The 18,955-nt window shown below is 39.2% G+C and overlaps 1 protein-coding gene across 1 annotated transcript; it reads right to left on the bottom strand.

Annotated features, from left to right (window-relative positions):
* Nucleotides 1–17,790: 17,790 nt before the first annotated feature.
* On the bottom strand, nt 17,791–18,552 carry LOC145988027 (uncharacterized). The gene has a single exon (XM_083122865.1). The coding sequence runs from the start codon at nt 18,550–18,552 to the stop codon at nt 17,791–17,793; it is 762 nt and encodes a 253-aa protein (XP_082978991.1).
* Nucleotides 18,553–18,955: the final 403 nt, after the last annotated feature.

Genomic DNA, 18,955 nt, shown 5'->3' with positions numbered 1-18,955 from the left:
GTAAAATTTCAAGTTTTGTTTGAATATCATCAATCAAATGATGAAAATGAGATAGTTCAGATTCAGTGTTGAGGTTTTCAAGCTTTGTGATTTGGTGCTGGACACTAACAAGAGTATCTACAATACCGGGCAGGCGAGATTCTAGAGTTTCTTGTACATTTGCCAAATCACTTTGCACTGCTGCTATTGTACCTTCAAGATGGGTTATGGTACTTTGAATTTTTCCAAAATCTTCATATGTTTCAAGTTGCAGCTTAATATTTGCTACACTCCGAGTTATTGCACTCAAAGCATCAGAAGATGGCAAATTGTTCATAAAATTTTCAAGTGTCTCAATTTTTTCTTTAACCTCGGCTATGGCATTGTGCAGAGGATCCAGATTAGGTATTTGGAGTGATTGAATCTGTTCTTTTAGAGTGGAAATCACTAGATCAAAATCTTCTTGTGATTTTATGCTTTTGACAATTTTTTGGAGCTGTGTCTGGACATTATTTATCTGCTCTTCCAATTGTTGTTTCAATTGCTCAGAGTTGGTGGCCTGGGTCTTAAATTTGGCTTGAAGAGCTGCTACAGCTTCTTCTAAACTTTGAAAATTATCTAATGTTGCCAGATCAGTATATTTTTGAAGCAACAATTTGAGTTCAGAATCAATTTTAAGAAGAGGGTCCATGCATTGTGATTGCAAATTTGTAATTTCTAATTGAAGACTGGCATTGAGTGTGGTTTGTAAAGCTTGTAAATCACTTCTTAATTTCTTGACTCTGGCATCAAGCATCAGAATCTCATCACTGTGATCTTCATGCCTTGTATGGCCAAATATATCATTAGGCATTTTTGTTTTAGTGGTTATTTATTATAGAGTATCTGATTCTTAATTCTATAAAAAAGGGTATAAGCTTGTCATATGATCCAGGGACCTCAATATATAAGCAGTCACCAGCAGAAACAGTATATACAGTGCCAGAAATCATGTTTGAGTGCTTAATTCTATAAATATTTCTCCCTACTGAAATCTTGACATCACCCTCAGGGGTTGTAATAAATTGCAATTGCCCACCTACAGGTAATTGGTAATGATTTAAATTATTGTTAAATATGTACAATATTTTGCCTGTTTCATCATCAACATCTGTAAGTATGCTGTTCAGATGAATACTTAACAAGCCACTCAGTTTAGATATCATATCAGAAGAGGGTTGTGGTGTTGGCAGCTCCATAATAGCCTGTTTTTTGAACCCAAATAAGTTCATAGGCATGTTTATTTATTTCAAATCATGCTCTGTAATTGGGCATTGATTTCCATTTTTCAAATCACAATGCCCCCATGGTAGAGTATGTATGCCACATGATAAAATGCATCTCTTATCATCATGTGGGTCCAGAGCCACTTTTCTTACAATATTTGTAGTCAATAAGTGATTCACACTCTGAATTCTATTTTCTGATGTTCTGATTGTGCTACATGATTTGAGGCAATTTTTGTAATCTTCAAATTGGAGCTCATTTTCCACAATCACTCTGCCAATGCCCTTGGCTTTTTTGGCAACAGCACCACTACATGTTTCAAAACTGTACATCTTGGCTCTTAACCCAGCAAATGCCACAATAACATCACCAAGTGTCTCATCTTTTAACTTGCCAGGCACCTTTTTGTTGTGGTGTTGAATCCTTGTATGTTCACTGGTATCAAAATATTCAAGCAATGCAGGCTGTGCCATATCTTTATAAACATCTTGTGTTTGAATATCAAGAACAAAACTATCCGTATCCATGTACATCAATTTTACACAATCACCATAAAAAGGTTTCAGCACATCATAAAACAATTTTAACATAAGTAATTTGGCCAATTCCAATATCACAGCCCCTACATAAATAGGTTTATCAAACTTAATCTTTGTTTTTTCATGTTGAAAAGAGCCATATTTTCATCATAAATTCTTCTATAATTGAAATTAGGCTTTGCAACCAATTTTTTGCTCAGGCTGGGGTCAGTAATTATTTTAACATCGGTATGTTTCCTGACATTTTCAATAGTTTTGCCATATACAGAATTGACCATCAATTTAAACAAGGCCTTATCAAATTGGCTCTTTGCAGATGTTCGAAGCTCTGTATTTGTATCAATATATGGTTTCAACCATCTTGAGTGCCTGAACCTCAAAACTTTTCCAACTTTGGTCACTTCAACACCATGTTTCATCAGGAACTGGAGGTTTTTGTAATATATGACATAATCCTGTTTCGGCTCCAGTGTCATCATCAATTTCTTCTGTTTAGAGCCAGGTGAGCACTGAACCTCGGGAATTGGGGGCAGATCAGAAAATGTGTTGTGTAAATCATCAGGAATTGTCAGATCAACCTCTAAGAAGAGGCCATAGTTACTGTCATCAAAATCCTTAAGATTCTCAATATTGAAATTTTCAACCCACTCAAGCCCTGCATATGGCAGTTTATCCATCATGGCATAACCATACAGGCTGTTTGCATCTACATACAGTATATAATTTGATGCCAATGCTGGATCATAATCAGGAATATATTTGTTATTTGCTCTGGCATATCTCTGAGAACATTGCACCATGCCTCCTCTTATACATTGCTCCATAAACAGATACATATCTTGATCTTGGATCAGATCCAATTGCATTTTAGTGTTTAAAAACATTGCAGACCATGCTAGGCCCGGGGCACTGTAAAAATACATTGGATCCAGCTTATAATTTTGCATGGAAGATTTTCTGAATGCCTGCAATATATCAGCTAAGAGGGTCACATCAAGTTTTAAATATGCCATGTGATAATCACCAAATGTCTTGCATTTTAAATTGTTCCACATCAATTGGGCATGGTGATAATCTTCATCAGTGATTCCAGATCCTCTGATTCTGCTGTAAAACTCTTGTTTTGGTGGCAGAGAACACTCATAAAATTTAGAAAAATCTGTAACATAATCATATGGATATACACCCTTCCGTCTAATTAATTTCAGGTCCTGATTTGGAAACAAAGCACATGTGATTTTGAATTGATCATCAGATAATTGAGTGGCCAGTGTAGCCAGGCTAGCCGATAAAATTCTGTAAGAATCAAGAAATCTTATGTGAATAGGAACACCATTAACTTTAATTATTTTGCTAATAGCAATATATTTCTCATCATTTTCAGCTAAAATATTTAAATTCTGCTTGTCAAACCCCTCGTATCTGATCAGATGATGAAAATCATAATTGGATGCTCCATGGCAAAATATAGGGATAAATTTTGGTCTCTGGATCTGAATATTGCAGCTATTACACAGGGCCATTAAGAATTTACCATCTGTATGAGAATGGTGTTTCACCTTGATATTTGCATCTGAAAATTCAGAATCACATACCGGGCATTTTTCTGCATTGTTGAAATCTTCAATCTGTTTCTCTGTTAAAGGCAACATGGGTTTTGATTTTAATAAGATGTTAGATGCTATGTCATGGCACTCATTTTCTATTCTATGTGCAAATATTTTGATGGCATCTGCTCCCATGTATAAATTTTCTTTACTAACAACACCATCCTGTACAATCACATAACAAAAGCTGGAAGGTTTATGTAGCTGGTATGGTGTAATTGAAGATTCTTCAGGATCTGGATTGCAGAATGCAAGAGGTTTGAGATTTGATTCAAAATCACAGACAATATATGCTGGGTGTTCCAACAAGGCTTCAAACTTTTTGAATTTTGCTTTTTCACTTGGATTAGGCATCACCATATGAACAGGTTTATAATTGCCACAGTATTTCAGATGCTCAATTAACTTGTTTTTAGCAATTTCTGCACTCTCTTCACGAACCCCTTTTACCATTTTTTGACCATAAAATACAGTTAAGCATCTTCTGCACAACTTGAATATTGTATTGGATTTGTCTAGTTGTGTTCTCACTAAAGCTTCAAGATTATGTATCAGAGTGTAATGATATGTGCCATCCCCTTCAATTAAGAGCAAATCAATCGGAACAGCAGATTCATCATCAATTGTACTGATTCTGAGAGGTGCTATCAAGCAATTGCCACGGCCAGTGGAACAAATAAATACATTAATAGATAATTGTTTGCCATTGATATTCCTGGCCTTTTTTTCAAATTTATCAATATTCTGAACAGACATTGGATATTCTAAACCCTCCATTGCCTCATCAAAATCATTTTCATGTTGTTTATAATAAGTTATTCTCTCAGGATTCCTTGAAACTGGATACAAAGCAGCTAAAATACACCACAAAAAGCATTTCTGGTCATTATTTTTTATATTAACCACGGCTGTTTTGTTTTTGATATTGGCAGGTAATGGCACATAAGTGGAACCTTGTAATGGGCTGAATTCAGAAATATTAACATATAACTTGTGTGGAGAGCCACATAGGCTCCATCCAGACTCTTTTGCAGCAAATTCAGTGTTTAATATTCAATTGATCTATCAAATTGCCTATTATATTGTCTGAATTTGCATTTGAATATACCGGTACAGTTTCTGTTATGTGGGGCTGTGTAAATTTTGTGCCATTTGGCTTCTTATATTGTGCAAACAATTTGAGAGATAGCTTATAAGAGCCATTTTGTGTATTTAGAATTGCCTGCACATCAGGATTTACACTGTTTAAAAAATTCTTAATACCACATTTTTGCTTTGATACAAACCGGTAATCCCTTAATTGGCCTTTAAAACTGCTATGGATTGGGTTCATAGCGTGGCTGCTTTGCCGGTGAAGCATTAACAGGTGTTTCATGCTTCCTTTTCAGACCAGATGTAGATGGTTGGGGGGGCAATGTTGATGACTGTGCAGAGCAAGTACCTTTATGTTTATATGTGAAATATTCCAGATTATATTTTCTATGGCATTTAGGGCAAATTTTTGTGGGAGTTCTGCATTTGTCTGGATTACAATTCCTTTGATGCCTGGCCCAATTGGGGCTGGTTATATTCTTTTTGCATTGATTACAATATTTTTGATTTGGCATTTTTGTTGTTGTTTATTATATACAATTTCCTGGGGTCCAAATCAAAATTCTATGCTTAATAAAAAATATCAGTTGGGTTCAGCAGTGTGATTTGTATATTTTGTGTGTGTGTGTGTATGTGTGTATGTGTGTTAATATTTTTGGCTTTGGTATTTATATAAAATTTCTTGGGGTCCAAATCAAAACTTTATACTTAATAAACCTATGACAGGTTAATAAAAATTCTGTATATTAAATCAAATAGATTTGTAATTCAATTTATACAAATCTGCAATATTTTTTTGTTTAAAAAATATGAGCAGCACTGCAACAACACACCCTTTCTCTTCAACAACTCTCACAATACTGGCTGATATGCAATGCAAAATCTCTTTATATAGCCTAAGCACAGACCGCATTGAAAACATCTGAAACAATAAGCCAATCAGAATATAACACATCATTACATTATGTCATAAGCAACCAATCAGAAAACAACACATGTCTAATAATTTGTTGCAAAACATGATGCAATAGAAATAAATCAGAAGTAGGTCACAAGTGGGCCGGAAGTAGGCAAACCGGAAGTGGACCGGAAGTGGACCGGAAGTGAACCGGAAGTGGACCGGAAGTGAACCGGAAGTGGACCGGAAGTGAACCAGAAATGAACCGGAAGTGGACCGGAAGTGAACCGGAAGTGGACCGGAAGTGGACCGGAAGTAAATATGTGTGTGTGTGTGTGTGTGTGTGTGTGTGGGGGGGTGGGTGTGTGTGTGGCTCTTATGAGCATTTTTGGCTAAGTTTTAGGTGTGGGCAAAAAAAATATCAAGAGGGGCATATTTTTGACAGGATTATGGACAACAATCTGACAGAAGTGCCTTTTGTAAGTGTGGACAAATCAATCTGAGGGGGCTCATCATTTCACAGGAACTTTCCGAGGGCATTTTTACAAAAATCTTGAATTAGACAGGGTTCCACACTTGAGCAAAAAGCTCATATGGGCATGTTGAGCAAGTTTTAAGTGTAGGCAAATCTGCATGAGGGGGGCTCATCATTTCTCGCACTGGTTATACAGTCAAATACACTACTTCTTGAGGTGAAAATCCCTGGCGATTTCAGCTCTCACACCGGTGACATACACTGCTGAAATCCAAAGGAGGCTGGTGAGCTCCAAAGCCTTCAGGAATGCGTTCTTCTTCCGGCTTCAAAAAAAAAATCGCTGGACTACTTTCGAAATTCCTTGAACTCGTGGAATTTCCGAACAGGGTAGGAAACAGGTAGGACATTGGAAAGACTACATTGCTCTCAGTCAGTCAATATTTAAAATATATAAAAAATGTGTAAAGTAATCGTCTTTTATAGGCAAATGAAAATCATGAGTAGAGATAAATAAACTAAAAAAATAAACTGCCCAATAAGTGATATAAATTATAGAACAAAATTTGAATGAAGGCTAAATAAAATAAAAGGCGGAAAATGTCCTTTGACGCCTTAACTCTGGAACACCATTAAAATGAAAATATGACTTCATCAAAAGTAATATATGCATATATTGACTAAATTATATAGCCCCTGGCTTCTCCCAAAATATAAAATAATATGCACATAAACTAAGGTTATGACATGGCACTAAATGCCCTTTGTTGGCATATGATCAATATACAATAAAATAAACGAAAATATCTAGGATTAAATATTGATAAATATATAAAAGTAATATGTAGATGTTGTAAAATATATCCCGTGGTATCAGAAAGGTAACCCGACGAAATCCATTAATATCATGTCAGAAATGTCAAAGCATTGTAAAAAATAAGGAACTGACGAAAAAAAAATAACCCAAAATTTGGTAACGTCACAACTGTTAAAACGGATCTAGCCACAAGTAAATTCGGGATCATTAAGATATAATAAAAGAGTAGATGACATGGCTCCAATGAAGTTAGGATCATTATTTACGAAAGATACATAATAAAATGGATGAATAAATCAAGGCGACATAGTGACGCATTGTTAACGCTCACTAGTCAAGGTTGGTTTGCGCCTGCATACGCCTGACGTATAGCATAAATAAACAGTTAAAATGAAGTTCCAAATTAGTAATAGGATAACAGTAACGGGAAAATGGGACAAAAATATTTCATGAAATTTTGGTTCGTTCGCGATTGACTGATTCAATTTCTCCATGGCCAGTCGAAAGTCAGTCCACGCTGGAAGAATTACATTTGAAAAATTCACAGAGGTATTAAAACGTGGAGAAATTGCTCGAATAGATATTTCTATATCTAAAGCCCTACGAGTATGGATGATTTCATCATCAAAAATCAAAATTCTTATAATTACAGGAAAAGGATGTTCCTTCAGACACTGTTATTGTTTTGTGAGTATTTAAATTGCCGTTTAAATTTTGTGATTGGAGCAATTTTCCTGTGCCGGAAACTATCACTCCTGTTGGTGTGCGAACTTTCGTGAGGTGGCCCCCGACGTTGGATTTTATTTCTGTGGAACAGGAAATAGTGGAATTATGAAATAGAATATTTGTTAAGCATTTAGTATTATCGTGAATTGAAAGCTCCGTATGAATACAAACGTAAATAAAGGAATTAAATTTACAATGACTGTCAAGAATTTCCACGATTTGGGTTTGACCATTATGTTCCATTTTATATGATAATTGGACCCGGAACCATTTATTATCAACAAAAGTGCCAACATTGATAGTCCGAAAAACGGGAGAAATAGCGTTACGGGGTAAATTTGGAGTTTCTAACAAAATATAAAAAGAATGAGTGGATAAGTCATAATTGACAAGGTAGACATTGGTTAAAGCGTAAAACAGACCCAGATCCGTGATATATAGGGTTTCCTTAAAGTCAGAATGAAGACTCAGAAAAACACGAAGCCAATCGGGAGAAATCATATGACAAGAATGTTTATTCATCGATAGATCGGTTACCATAAAATCAATACGGGTAAATAATTCTGAAGCGTACAAAAGTGCCATTAGGTGCCTTTCTTCCGTATAGATGTCACAAAATTTCGAAACTAAATCCGCTTTAAGAGCAATAAGAGAACGTTTGAAGATTACCAAAATGTTATTAACAACTCGGAAAGTCTGGATTTCCTCTTTCTTCATTTCCAGTAATTCTGCCTGAATCTGATCTTGATTATGTTTTAGAGCTTGAAAAGAAGAGCTAAGGTGATGAATTGAAAAGGAATTATAAATTGAAAGGCCCGCCGAAAATAAATTCATTAAATTAAAGAAAAATCGATCTTTTTCCTCGAGTGCTCCTAGATACTTTTTTCCACACCCCATGGCAGTTCGGCCGGCTATCGCTGGTTTTAAAACGACAAGGGAGGTAAAGTGAAATTTCGCGCAAGTATTGCTGAATACGATCATGGGTATAATTTTGAATAGCTGACCACTTAACACAGCCTGAGTGGTTATCGGTCCGAATGTTAATATCAATATGAATATTGGCAGTTGTATATATGTAATCGGAACTGTGAACCATAAGGCCTTGTTGTTCGTAAAATAAACCCAACCCGTTTACAAAAATATCCTCATTTTCATTTGCAACTGTATATTGAAAGGTGGGAAGGGTTGTCAGGAATAGAAAAATACACCTCCACTAAAATAGCGCGATGTCAGCCATGCTTGGTATCTGGAAGGGAGAGAAAAAAATGTAAACGGAGAAAAAATGAAATAAAAAACGATAAACAATAATAACAAAAAAAATCCAATTAAAATTGCTCAAAGCAAACCATAACCATCCCGGTTGTGACCCTAGGAGGTTGCCTTGACCGGTCTTAAAACCGTTGGCAAAATAGGGGGGCGCGTTTGTCTTCCTTAGGTAAAATGTAAATTCAAGACTGAAACTAATCTGGGTTATTGATTTAGAAAACATTTCTTGGCTATCTGTGAAGTAAATTTACGGTTCTGAGAACAAAAGAAAAAATATATATAAGGCATTACGTTAAACAGAAAAGAGGAAAAACAACTCTACGTCATGCTATAGCCCGCCGTGTATTTTCTTTGTCATTAGCATAAATGCTCGCCGCGTAAGAGATTACACTTGACCCATTACAACTGTAGGCGTCTAAATCCAATCTTTTGAGTTTTTAGCCTAATGAGATAAACAAAAAATACTACTTTTTATGGTCGCCTTAGGAAAAAAAAATTGAAACGAAACCGTAAACGAAACATCATGACGCCGGGCCGGGAGAAAGGTATAGGATTTGGCATGGGCAGTCACAATTAGCCGGGTTGATGTTGTGCGACGATTTTCTCACCCCTACAAATAACCTGGGAAACACGTTCCTTTCGTATGATATTACTTCAACTAAAGTCTATGACGTGTGGGAGATTAAAACATAAAAACAATTACTCGCTATTACCTACTTTTTACGAAGATTAACACGAAATTAATCTGTAAGAACTAATTAATTTCATTCGTGAACCTTTTGAAAATTCTGAAGGAACGAGAAAAAAAAATCGCATAAATAAGCGCCCTTGAAGAATCTCTTATTAACACCTCGGTTTGAGGCTAGGAATTTCAGTGTCGAAGCCACCTGAGTGTAAAGTTCATCTACAACAAATTCCGCATCCATCCCGACACTTGACGAAAAGAAAGTTATCATCAAATTCTCTCTCTCGGAGACTGAAATAGGATATGTTTCTTCCGCTAACTCGAATCTGGAGTAGAAACTGAGCACCGAAGTGCCCTCGACGATGATAACTGCGAGGGAAGTGCAATTCAGCATAAAACATGAACTCGAGGAGTCTAGCTAAAGACATCTTTCAACTCTGCTGGAGGTTTGATCTCAGTCGGGGGGAAAGAGGGGTAAGGGGGAAAGGTATATGGCGGCCATTCTGGATGGGCGGAGCTCCTGTGAGTGATGACCAATAACAGGAACGTGTTCTTCCTCTGCGAGGAACACGACGATAGAAACTTAGGACTGGTAACGAGGGAGGCGGTGCCAAGGAGCAAATAGGAAGAGGAAGAGAGTACCTTTCATGAACTTTTGGTTCTTGATGTACCTGGATTTCCGCGAGATATAAAGCGGAGAGAAAAGAAAAAAAGGGGGAGAAGTTTGCTCGGCGCCCCAAGCTGCTACAAACTCGGTTGCCTAACTGCTAGGGGAGTGCGTGAAAAAAACAGCTTGATTATATGTCGTCATAAAACATGTTTTGAATGAAAGGGACAATTCGTTCAGAAAGGGGCTGGGCGTCGTCGGTTCGAGACACATCTACGTTTTGCGTTTTCACCTTAACTCCTTTAACTTTCTTTACTTTAACAGGATTAGTTTGAACAGAGCGAGATGAGGTGTTAACATCTAACGTTAACGGATTAAGAATTTGACATGCAACATTAAATGTATCTAGACGGACGGCGGGAATTTCAAGTGGGAAAACTTCGTTTTGAGTACCTGCTTCGTCATAAAAGGGATCTTGAAAGGTAAAAACTGACATATAACGGGTTGGTTGGGACCACTGTGCCAAGAGTCGCTATCCGACTGGCATATATTTAAAAACTGTACGCTTGAAGACATATTTACTCGTTCCATTTCCCTTGGACAATTAATTTCCAAAACTTTTAACATTTTATATCTTCGCTGACAACAAATAAAAGCAATAATTAAAATATAAATAAAAACTAGTGTTAACGTAATTACTGAACAAATGATGTACGGGTATTGAAAAGATCTTATGACCACTTCCTTGAAGGATAGGGAATTGACGGGAGAGATAAAGGCAATTAAAATGAATAAATATAGGAAAAACTTCATCTTGTTGCCTTAGGTAGCAATTATTGAACCTAAACTAGCTTAAATTACCACAACTGATATTTTTAGTTATTATTGAAAAAATGAATTACTTTTCGGCCACTAAATGTCAAATCAACAAATTTGATAAATCACATATTTTTACACAAAATAAATTAAAATTAAATTTTCTCGGTTTTTTTGTTAGTTTTAGAAACAACTCAATTAGTGCAATGCAAATAGGAATTATTCAAGGAGGGGTCAAGAAGATAATACTGTAACTGTCAACCAGGAATAATTTTAACTGAAAATAGATAAAAAAAATATCTCGTCATACGTATGAAACTTCACACCTTGCTTATTATTAGCACAAATTACATGGTCTAAATGAGAACTTGGTTCTCTGCTTCATTTTAGTCGGTTTACGCAGACTTCTTTCTTTATTTAAGACTAAATGTCACGGGGACATTAACATTTCTTACGTTATTAACTATAAAAACGGGTCTTTTCACACAACTACCGGTAGGTTGAATATACACAAAGAAAAGACAAATATACACTAAATAACGCTCGTACCGCACTTTCGTTGCTTTAATTAACTAATGAGCTCACTGACAACATATTTAATTCTATTTATAACTAATGCATGGATGGAAAGATGCATATATATTTTTCAGAGCGTGTTTATAAATTACTTCATATATAAAACATGCAATTGCCTAACAAAATAGTTTTACATCTACGAGAAAACAACAATGGTGCGTACATTAGGTTTTATACGTTTGGCGAGAAAACGAATTGACGTATTGATACTTTAGGGAAATGGAACTAAAAATAAAATTAAAATCAAATATATAAAAAAATATAAAAATAGGGTCCACACAGAAAGTAAACAATTACGACATGTGCTTTTTGGGCTACGTATGAGCGGTTACTGTTTCGAAATCTTACTCTTGAAGAGATACAATATTCGTTTCTTCCTCACCCCCTGAAGGGCGGTGATAGCGTTTTAACCTTTGCACCGCGACTGAATCGGACACAATCTTGCCCCGTTTATTTTCGTATTCCACTAAATAGGGAATTGCTATTTTCCTTTCTTACTATTACCGCGGGCCCAAAATAAACGCCTGAAAAGCACTTAGCCGTATTTGCCTTCTGAGTGGGGTTATATAATAAAACCAATTCACCAGGAGCGTAACTTGTTGCTTGATGACGTCTGTCATAATACTTCTTTTGGGACTCAAATCGTTTAGGTAAATTTTCATGAGCCGCGTCTCGTGCCTTGTTTAGCCTTTCAAGTTTGTCTGTGTTTGCACTATTTTCGCAGGGATCTGCGTGAAGCATACTTTCCCAGTGCAAACGGGCTTCGAACCCATGCATGAGGTAAAACGGACTAAATCGACTTGAGTCGCCGCGTGTAACATTATACGTAAACACTGCTGGTTGTAGATAGGTAATCCAGTCATCATGTTTTGGGGTTACAAAATGCTTAATTATACTCTGTAAAATACCATGACCTCGCTCCTCTAAGCCGGATGTGTTGTGATGATACGCAGTAATTTTAACTTAATACCGAGTTTAGCACTAAGTTATTTAAATACAGAGACATTAAATGAACCACCCCTGTCAGAGTTTAAAATTCTTGGACATCCAAATCTTAACATTATGTGCTCGTAGCCGTTTGAGCAGTGGTATCGACAACAGGAGCAGCAATCATATAGTGGGTACCAAAGTCCATGCATGATAAAATGTATTTACATTTATTTGGGCCACTGGGAAGGAAAGGTCTCGCGAAATATATAGCAAAGCGTTCAAAAGGGCGACAGCTTGGAAAGGTCTGGAGCTCGCCTGTAGGGCGTTTGTTTGTTTGACAAGATAAGCACTGGCGACATTTGTCCTGTATAAAGCGTTTCATATAGGGAAAATATATGCGATTGAGCGCATTGTAATATGTTTTAGTAAACCCTAAATGACCACCACCACACGGGTGAGAATGTAATTTTTCTACTACAGTATGACGTAAGGACTTAGGTATACAAAGTAATTTCTTACTTCCCCCACCCATCTTATGGTTCCTGTATAACAGACCATTTTCCAGCACATAATAAAAAGCCTGCCTTTCGAAGGGGGGTTGGGCGTCATCTGCCCCCTCCAAAACTTTTATGATTTCTGAAAAAAATGAGTCGTCACGCTGGTGTTTTCCCACATCTATTGATTCATCCTGGAGAAGAAATATACGAGGTTCGCCCATTTCTGGAGATTCGATGTCCGGAGGCAGGGTGTTGGTTGACTCCCTGCTAATAGCGTCGGAAATATTTTGTGTAGATTTACAATGAATGACCGTGAAATCGTATGAATCAAGCTCTGCACTCCACCGCGAGAGCTTCGAACTCAAATTACGGGTGGTACGCAAATAACTGACTGCTTTATTGTCTGTTACAATTTCGAAATGTTTCCCAATAAAATAAAACCTAAAGGTTTTGAGGGCATACAGAACCGCTGATAGTCTAGTTCCATGATGGACAATTTTTCTTCCCATTTTTTGAGTGTTCGACTTGCATATGCTAGAGGAAGGAAATCATTATTTGCATTTGTCTGTGTTAAAATAGCCCCAAGACCTTTCAGACTTGCATCACAGTAAACGCGTGTTTCCTTAGAAGGGTCATAGGGTAGCAAAACTGGGGCAGTTATTAAAGCGTGTTTTAAGTTTGTAAAAGCTGTTTCTTGGTTCTCCCCCATACAAATTTTTTGCCTTTGCCCAAAAGGGGCTGGAGAGTTTGGGCCTTCTCTGAAAAGGATGGGACGTATCTACGGACATATGAACATAAACCTAAAAATCGTTTAATTGATTTGTGGTGGAGGGGGTGCGGTAAGTCTTAATAGAAGAAATAATACGGTCACTCAAGCGTAGGCCATAACACCCCACCAAATGTCCAAGAGCGAGTATCTAGTGTTGTCAACATTTCATTAAAGGTATGGCCCCAGGTAAATAAATCATCCATATAAAAGGCGAAGTTATTCCGCTACACGCCAATTGAACTGTTCTGTTCATCGCTGCTGGAGATGTAATATGAACCTGACTTAAAACATTAAATTCAAAATGACCTAGGTTGGGAATAGAGAAGGCTGTGTACTGTTTACTGTCTTCTGTTACTGGTATCTGAAAGAATCCTGAACGTAAATCTGAGCTAGAATAGTACTGCTTTCCGCCCATATCGTGCAAGATAGACTGAATGGAAGGCGTGGCCATCGCATCGAACACAGAGAGTTTATTTAAAAAACGACCGTCTTGCATAAAACGGTAACTTCCGTCACGCGTTTTCACGAGATTAACTAGCGAGTTATAAGGACTTGTACTATCCCGGATTATTCCCTGTTTTTTCAAAGTCCCAATTTGTTTCTTTATCTCTCTTCGCAAATGTACCAGGATCGGATATTGCTCCTTATGGAACGGCGTAGGATCAGAAAGCTTTATCCTATGTTTGAAATTGGTGGCAAGGCCCATGTTATTCTCGGAGCAACTGAAAACCTTTTTCTATTTTAACAAAAGCTCTAAAAGTTGATTTTTCTCATGTTCCTCCACTTGTGGATTAATGTCAAATTTGGATATATCCACTTGTGGGATATCGTCGTTTTCTGATTCTTCCTTTGTTAAATTAATTGTAACAGAATTATTTTCCTGATCCGCCGTTGCCAACTCACAAGATTCTGCGCCACCGATCCGCCTACCTTTGCGAATGACAATTCTGTAATTCAAAGGGTTGGATACCCAAACAAGTTGTGTAGCGAGGTTGAATATCGACCTTGGTACCATTATGCCAGATTTAGCCTGAGAATTTGCATTCGGCTCAAGTAAAGTTAAATTCTGATTTTCTGTGTTGACTAGTTTTAAAGGGATGCACAAATGTGATCTTGGTTTCACAACAATTCGTTTAGAGGCCACATGTTCAGGTTCAACAGTATGTACCAGCAAACCTGTCAATTTAACGGAAACATCAAAAGCTTTCTTCGAATCAAACCGAATGCGGTTGCGTGGGGAGTGCCAAATCTGCTCAAAGCCAATTTATTGCTCTCAAAATCTAAAGTTGCATTTTGGGCTTTGAGAAAATCATTACCAAGGATGGTATGATGACCAAAATCTTGTACCACCCTGAAGGGGTGCCTAAATGTAAATCCATTTAGAGAAAATCTAAGAGTACAATTTCTTTAATTGTTAAACAATTATTCGTGACACCTTTAACTAGAGTGTTGATTTTAAACCTCCTACCATGGGCAGGAATACCCTTATCACTTGTTACACTTATTTGGCTCCCACAATCGACAATAAACCTTTGACGTTCCCCATTTACATTGGCATGGACATAAATGAGGTCTTCAGACGGGAAAGTAGAGACTAAAATCTTTTTACTGCCCGCAGGTATGTCTCCATTACTTTCGGATAATTGGCGTTTAAATCTTCTGGATTTTGAAGACAAAATTCTTGGTGGTGATTAGGAAAGCCACATTTATTACAAAGTTGTGGGCCACACCGGTCACCTTGATCGGGTTGACCGCGGGGAGCTGGTGACCGTCGCCACCGGCCACGCTGAAAATTGGAACGGTTCTGAAACCGGCCATTGTTTGAACGATAACCTCTACTTCCCCTGCCCTGAAAGCCTCGTCTGTTGTTATTTGAACCACGATTGTGTAACGTGCCCACCGTTACATGGTGGTATGGTAAACTGTGGTATGGTTTAGTAAAGTGATATATGAAAAATTTTCTGCCGGCACACTGTCGATGGCTCACATGTTAGTTTTGTAAGAAGGACGTTATTGATTTAAGTTATCTCTCTTTCGGTCAAAGAATGTGTTCTTCCCATTTTTGTTGGTTTGTAACTGATAAAGAATTGTCTATTTTCTTCTGTATAGAATCGGTACAATGCAATGTGCTTTTAGTTATTTTTATGTTAGGGATTTTTACCGAGTAGGATTGAGAGAATTTTGAACGTACGGTTTGTATCTCTGTTTAAAGTGAGTTGGCAACGCGTACTCATAGTTAGGATTTTAGCCTCCATGCGCCACTCCCAAACGTTATAAAAGCAGCGCAGAAGGGCCGAGAGCTCAGTTGACTGCCAGATGCCAACTGCAGAAGGATCGGAAGATCTGGTCCCCAAGACTTCGGTCTAGGATAAGTCCCCGGCCAGATCTTCCCTAACTGATGTTTTCTCCCTTAATGATCCGGTTCCAGGTTCAAATCTCGGACAAGTCCCCGACCGGGTGCCTTCTTCAACAGTACCTTGGTTCCCAGGTGCAAACCCCGGGAAGGTCCCCGACCAAGGAATTGAAATGGATGAGTCCCTCACGAACCGGTTCCTAGGTGCAAACCCTGGACAGCCCCCGACCGGTTCTCCCCGAAGATCGTGGTTCCAGGTTTACCTCGGACGAGTCCCCGATCAGGTTCTCGCACACCGTCCGTCCTGATTCGTTGGGAGGTACCGGTTGACTCTTGTCACCTGGCTCAGGCCCAAAAGGAGGTACCCGCGGACCCTGTGCATCCTGTTTCTTTAACTTCTACCCCCCCCCAGTTGGCAATCTTGATAGAGGACGTTTTTTATTATTATTATTGGTCACGTGTGTTTGTTTAGTCACATGTGGTTCTCTTTTAGGTAATCACGTGGGACCCTTTTTCTGTTAATTGGTTTTTGTTAATTAGTCACGTGCCCCGGGTAATTATTAGTACATTATGGGACTCGCGTATTTGTATCAAGTGGGAAACCCTAACTGGGATAAAGTAGAGTAGCGAGCTTTTCCAGTTTGGGCTAAGGTTTGTATTATTATTATTGGTGTCTAAGATTGTCACGTGGCATGGAAACAGAAGGTCACTAACTAAGATAAACTTTGGCTATTTGGATCCAATCTGGTAAGGTAATTAACTGTAATCTATCGGGGATAAAATTGTATGCAACCACCAGAGTATTTGTAAGGTAATTATTTTTGTCATGTTAACGGGTCAATGCTTTACCCGGGGGTCGAACCGATTATCTTTTAACACAATATTTTGTTGTAAAGATCTTGTATTCACTGTTTTGGGTAATATACAGGGTGATTTCGAACTCCCTTTACAAACTTAGGGGGGTGAATCTAGAAGGAAAAACAAGCCGAAAGTGCCATGTGGCAAAATTACGAAAACGGCACCGTGTGGCTGCCAGAGCCGTGAGAAAATCGGTTCACACCTCTTTCAAAGAGCAATAACGTCTGAACCACGAAAGATACGAAGATCGGCTCTGGCGGAAGTGGAGGAAGTCGTATCCAAACAATATCAGGGCGTTGAAATTGCGGCGCTTTTCGTAATGCGCAAGGGGAATCCCCAAAGGAAATGGGGAATCCCCACTGCATGTGAGCGGAAACTCGCGCAAAATGGAGAAAGACGACGAGGGAACATGCTGTCACAGGACGGTCGAAAAGTGACACATGGAGGGAGTCCCCAGAGGAGCGCATGAAGTGCGACAAATGGAACATGCTTGGACAGTGACTGTCGCGCATCCCAGATGGTACGCAAAACGGAGTGATGGATGTACACGTGCATGCTACGTGGAACGCAACGTGCCATTACAATTGCGATATGAACCACTACGTGCCCCCTCCCACCGGGAATTCGTTGAACCCGGGACCTCGGGAATACAAGGTCAGCCGGAAGTCGGCTCTCTGAGGAGCAGCACCAAATATCCACGTGCCCCACGAATGCAGGGACACCTCCCTAAAAGGCACAGCCACAAAAAAAAGGAAAGAAATTGGCACGTACGTATGAAGGGTTTCACATTGGAATGTACAGTATCACTTTGGCGGAAGGAAAACAGAGAGTAGCACAAACAGATAAAAATCAGTAACACAGATATTGACCCTTTGTCCTGAAAAATAGGCAACTTGTGCTAAATCTTGAATCATTGCTGCTTGATGTTTCTGTTCATTACCGATGGTATGAAGGAACGACGATGAACTCGGAATGCAGCACGTAAGCACTGCGAAGGACAGTATGAAAACATCCTTTGGCGTGTGCAGAACGGAAACTCACAACAGGGGCTCAATATGACGACCACCAACATCGATGCACACATTGTACCTTCGAAGAATGTTCTCATACAGACGATTGAAGACCAGTGGATTCTCTCGAATGAAGTCCGCTGCTGCCACAATCCTAGCAACCAGGTCATGCTCAGACTCGATGGGGGTTTCATAAATGAGACTCTTCGTGCGCCCCCATAGAAAAAAGTCCAGGGGCGTTAAGTCGGGAGATCGTGGGGGCCACTGCACGGGCCCGGCATGCCCTATCCATTGCCTGTCATATCTGTGGGTCAGATGGTCCCGTACGTCCCGTGCAAAGTGGGGTGGCGCCCCATCATGCTGGAACCACATGTTTTGCCTAATGGCCAATGGCACATTTTCCAACATCTCGGGCAATGTCTCTTGGAGAAAAATCAGATAAGTACGACCTGTGAGATTGGTGGGAAGTACGTATGGGCCAATTAAACGACCGGCCAGTATTCCTGCCCAGACGTTGATGCCCATTCGCTGCTGGAACCCACGAGCTTTCGTTGCGAATGGGTTCTCTTCATCCCACACATGGCTGTTGCGGGAATTAAAAACAGCCTCTCTGGTGAATTTCGCCTCATCCGTGAAGAGCACCAACTGTGGAAACTGAGGCGTATTCACGCAACGACGCACAAACCATGTGCAGAAGCGAACACGTGGTTCAAAATCTGTGGGACCCATGGCGTGCACCTTCTGGGGGTGATATGGGTGCAGTTGTTGATCATGAAGGACATTCCACATTACAGACTAAGATACACCAACATCCCGCGCTACGATTCGGGTACTCGTACCAGGGTGTTCGTGCACAGCATGAAGAATTGCCTCCTCCACCGCAGGCGTGCGCCTCGTCCTTGGGGCACCTGTGTCCACTCTACTCACAACAAATGTTCCAGATTCACGAAGACGACGGTTCACTTTTTCGAATATGGTGTGTGATGGCGTCACACGTTCCGGGAAACGTTCCTGGTACATCGCACGGGCAGCCCTTCCATTGCATCTCGCTTCCCCGTAAATGAGCATCATGTCTGCATTCTCCTCGAAACTGTATTGCACCATCGTGGGAGTTTTCACGTCCACACACACCCACAACGTCGTAATGTTCCCAGAAGATACGTCGTGTGTACGTACTCAACCAATGTGTCAC

This window comes from Lepisma saccharinum, chromosome 5 (assembly GCF_977018435.1).
Source record: "Lepisma saccharinum chromosome 5, izLepSacc3.1, whole genome shotgun sequence".
NCBI lineage: Eukaryota > Metazoa > Arthropoda > Insecta > Zygentoma > Lepismatidae > Lepisma > Lepisma saccharinum.
This window is presented reverse-complemented; position numbering and strand designations above follow the sequence as displayed.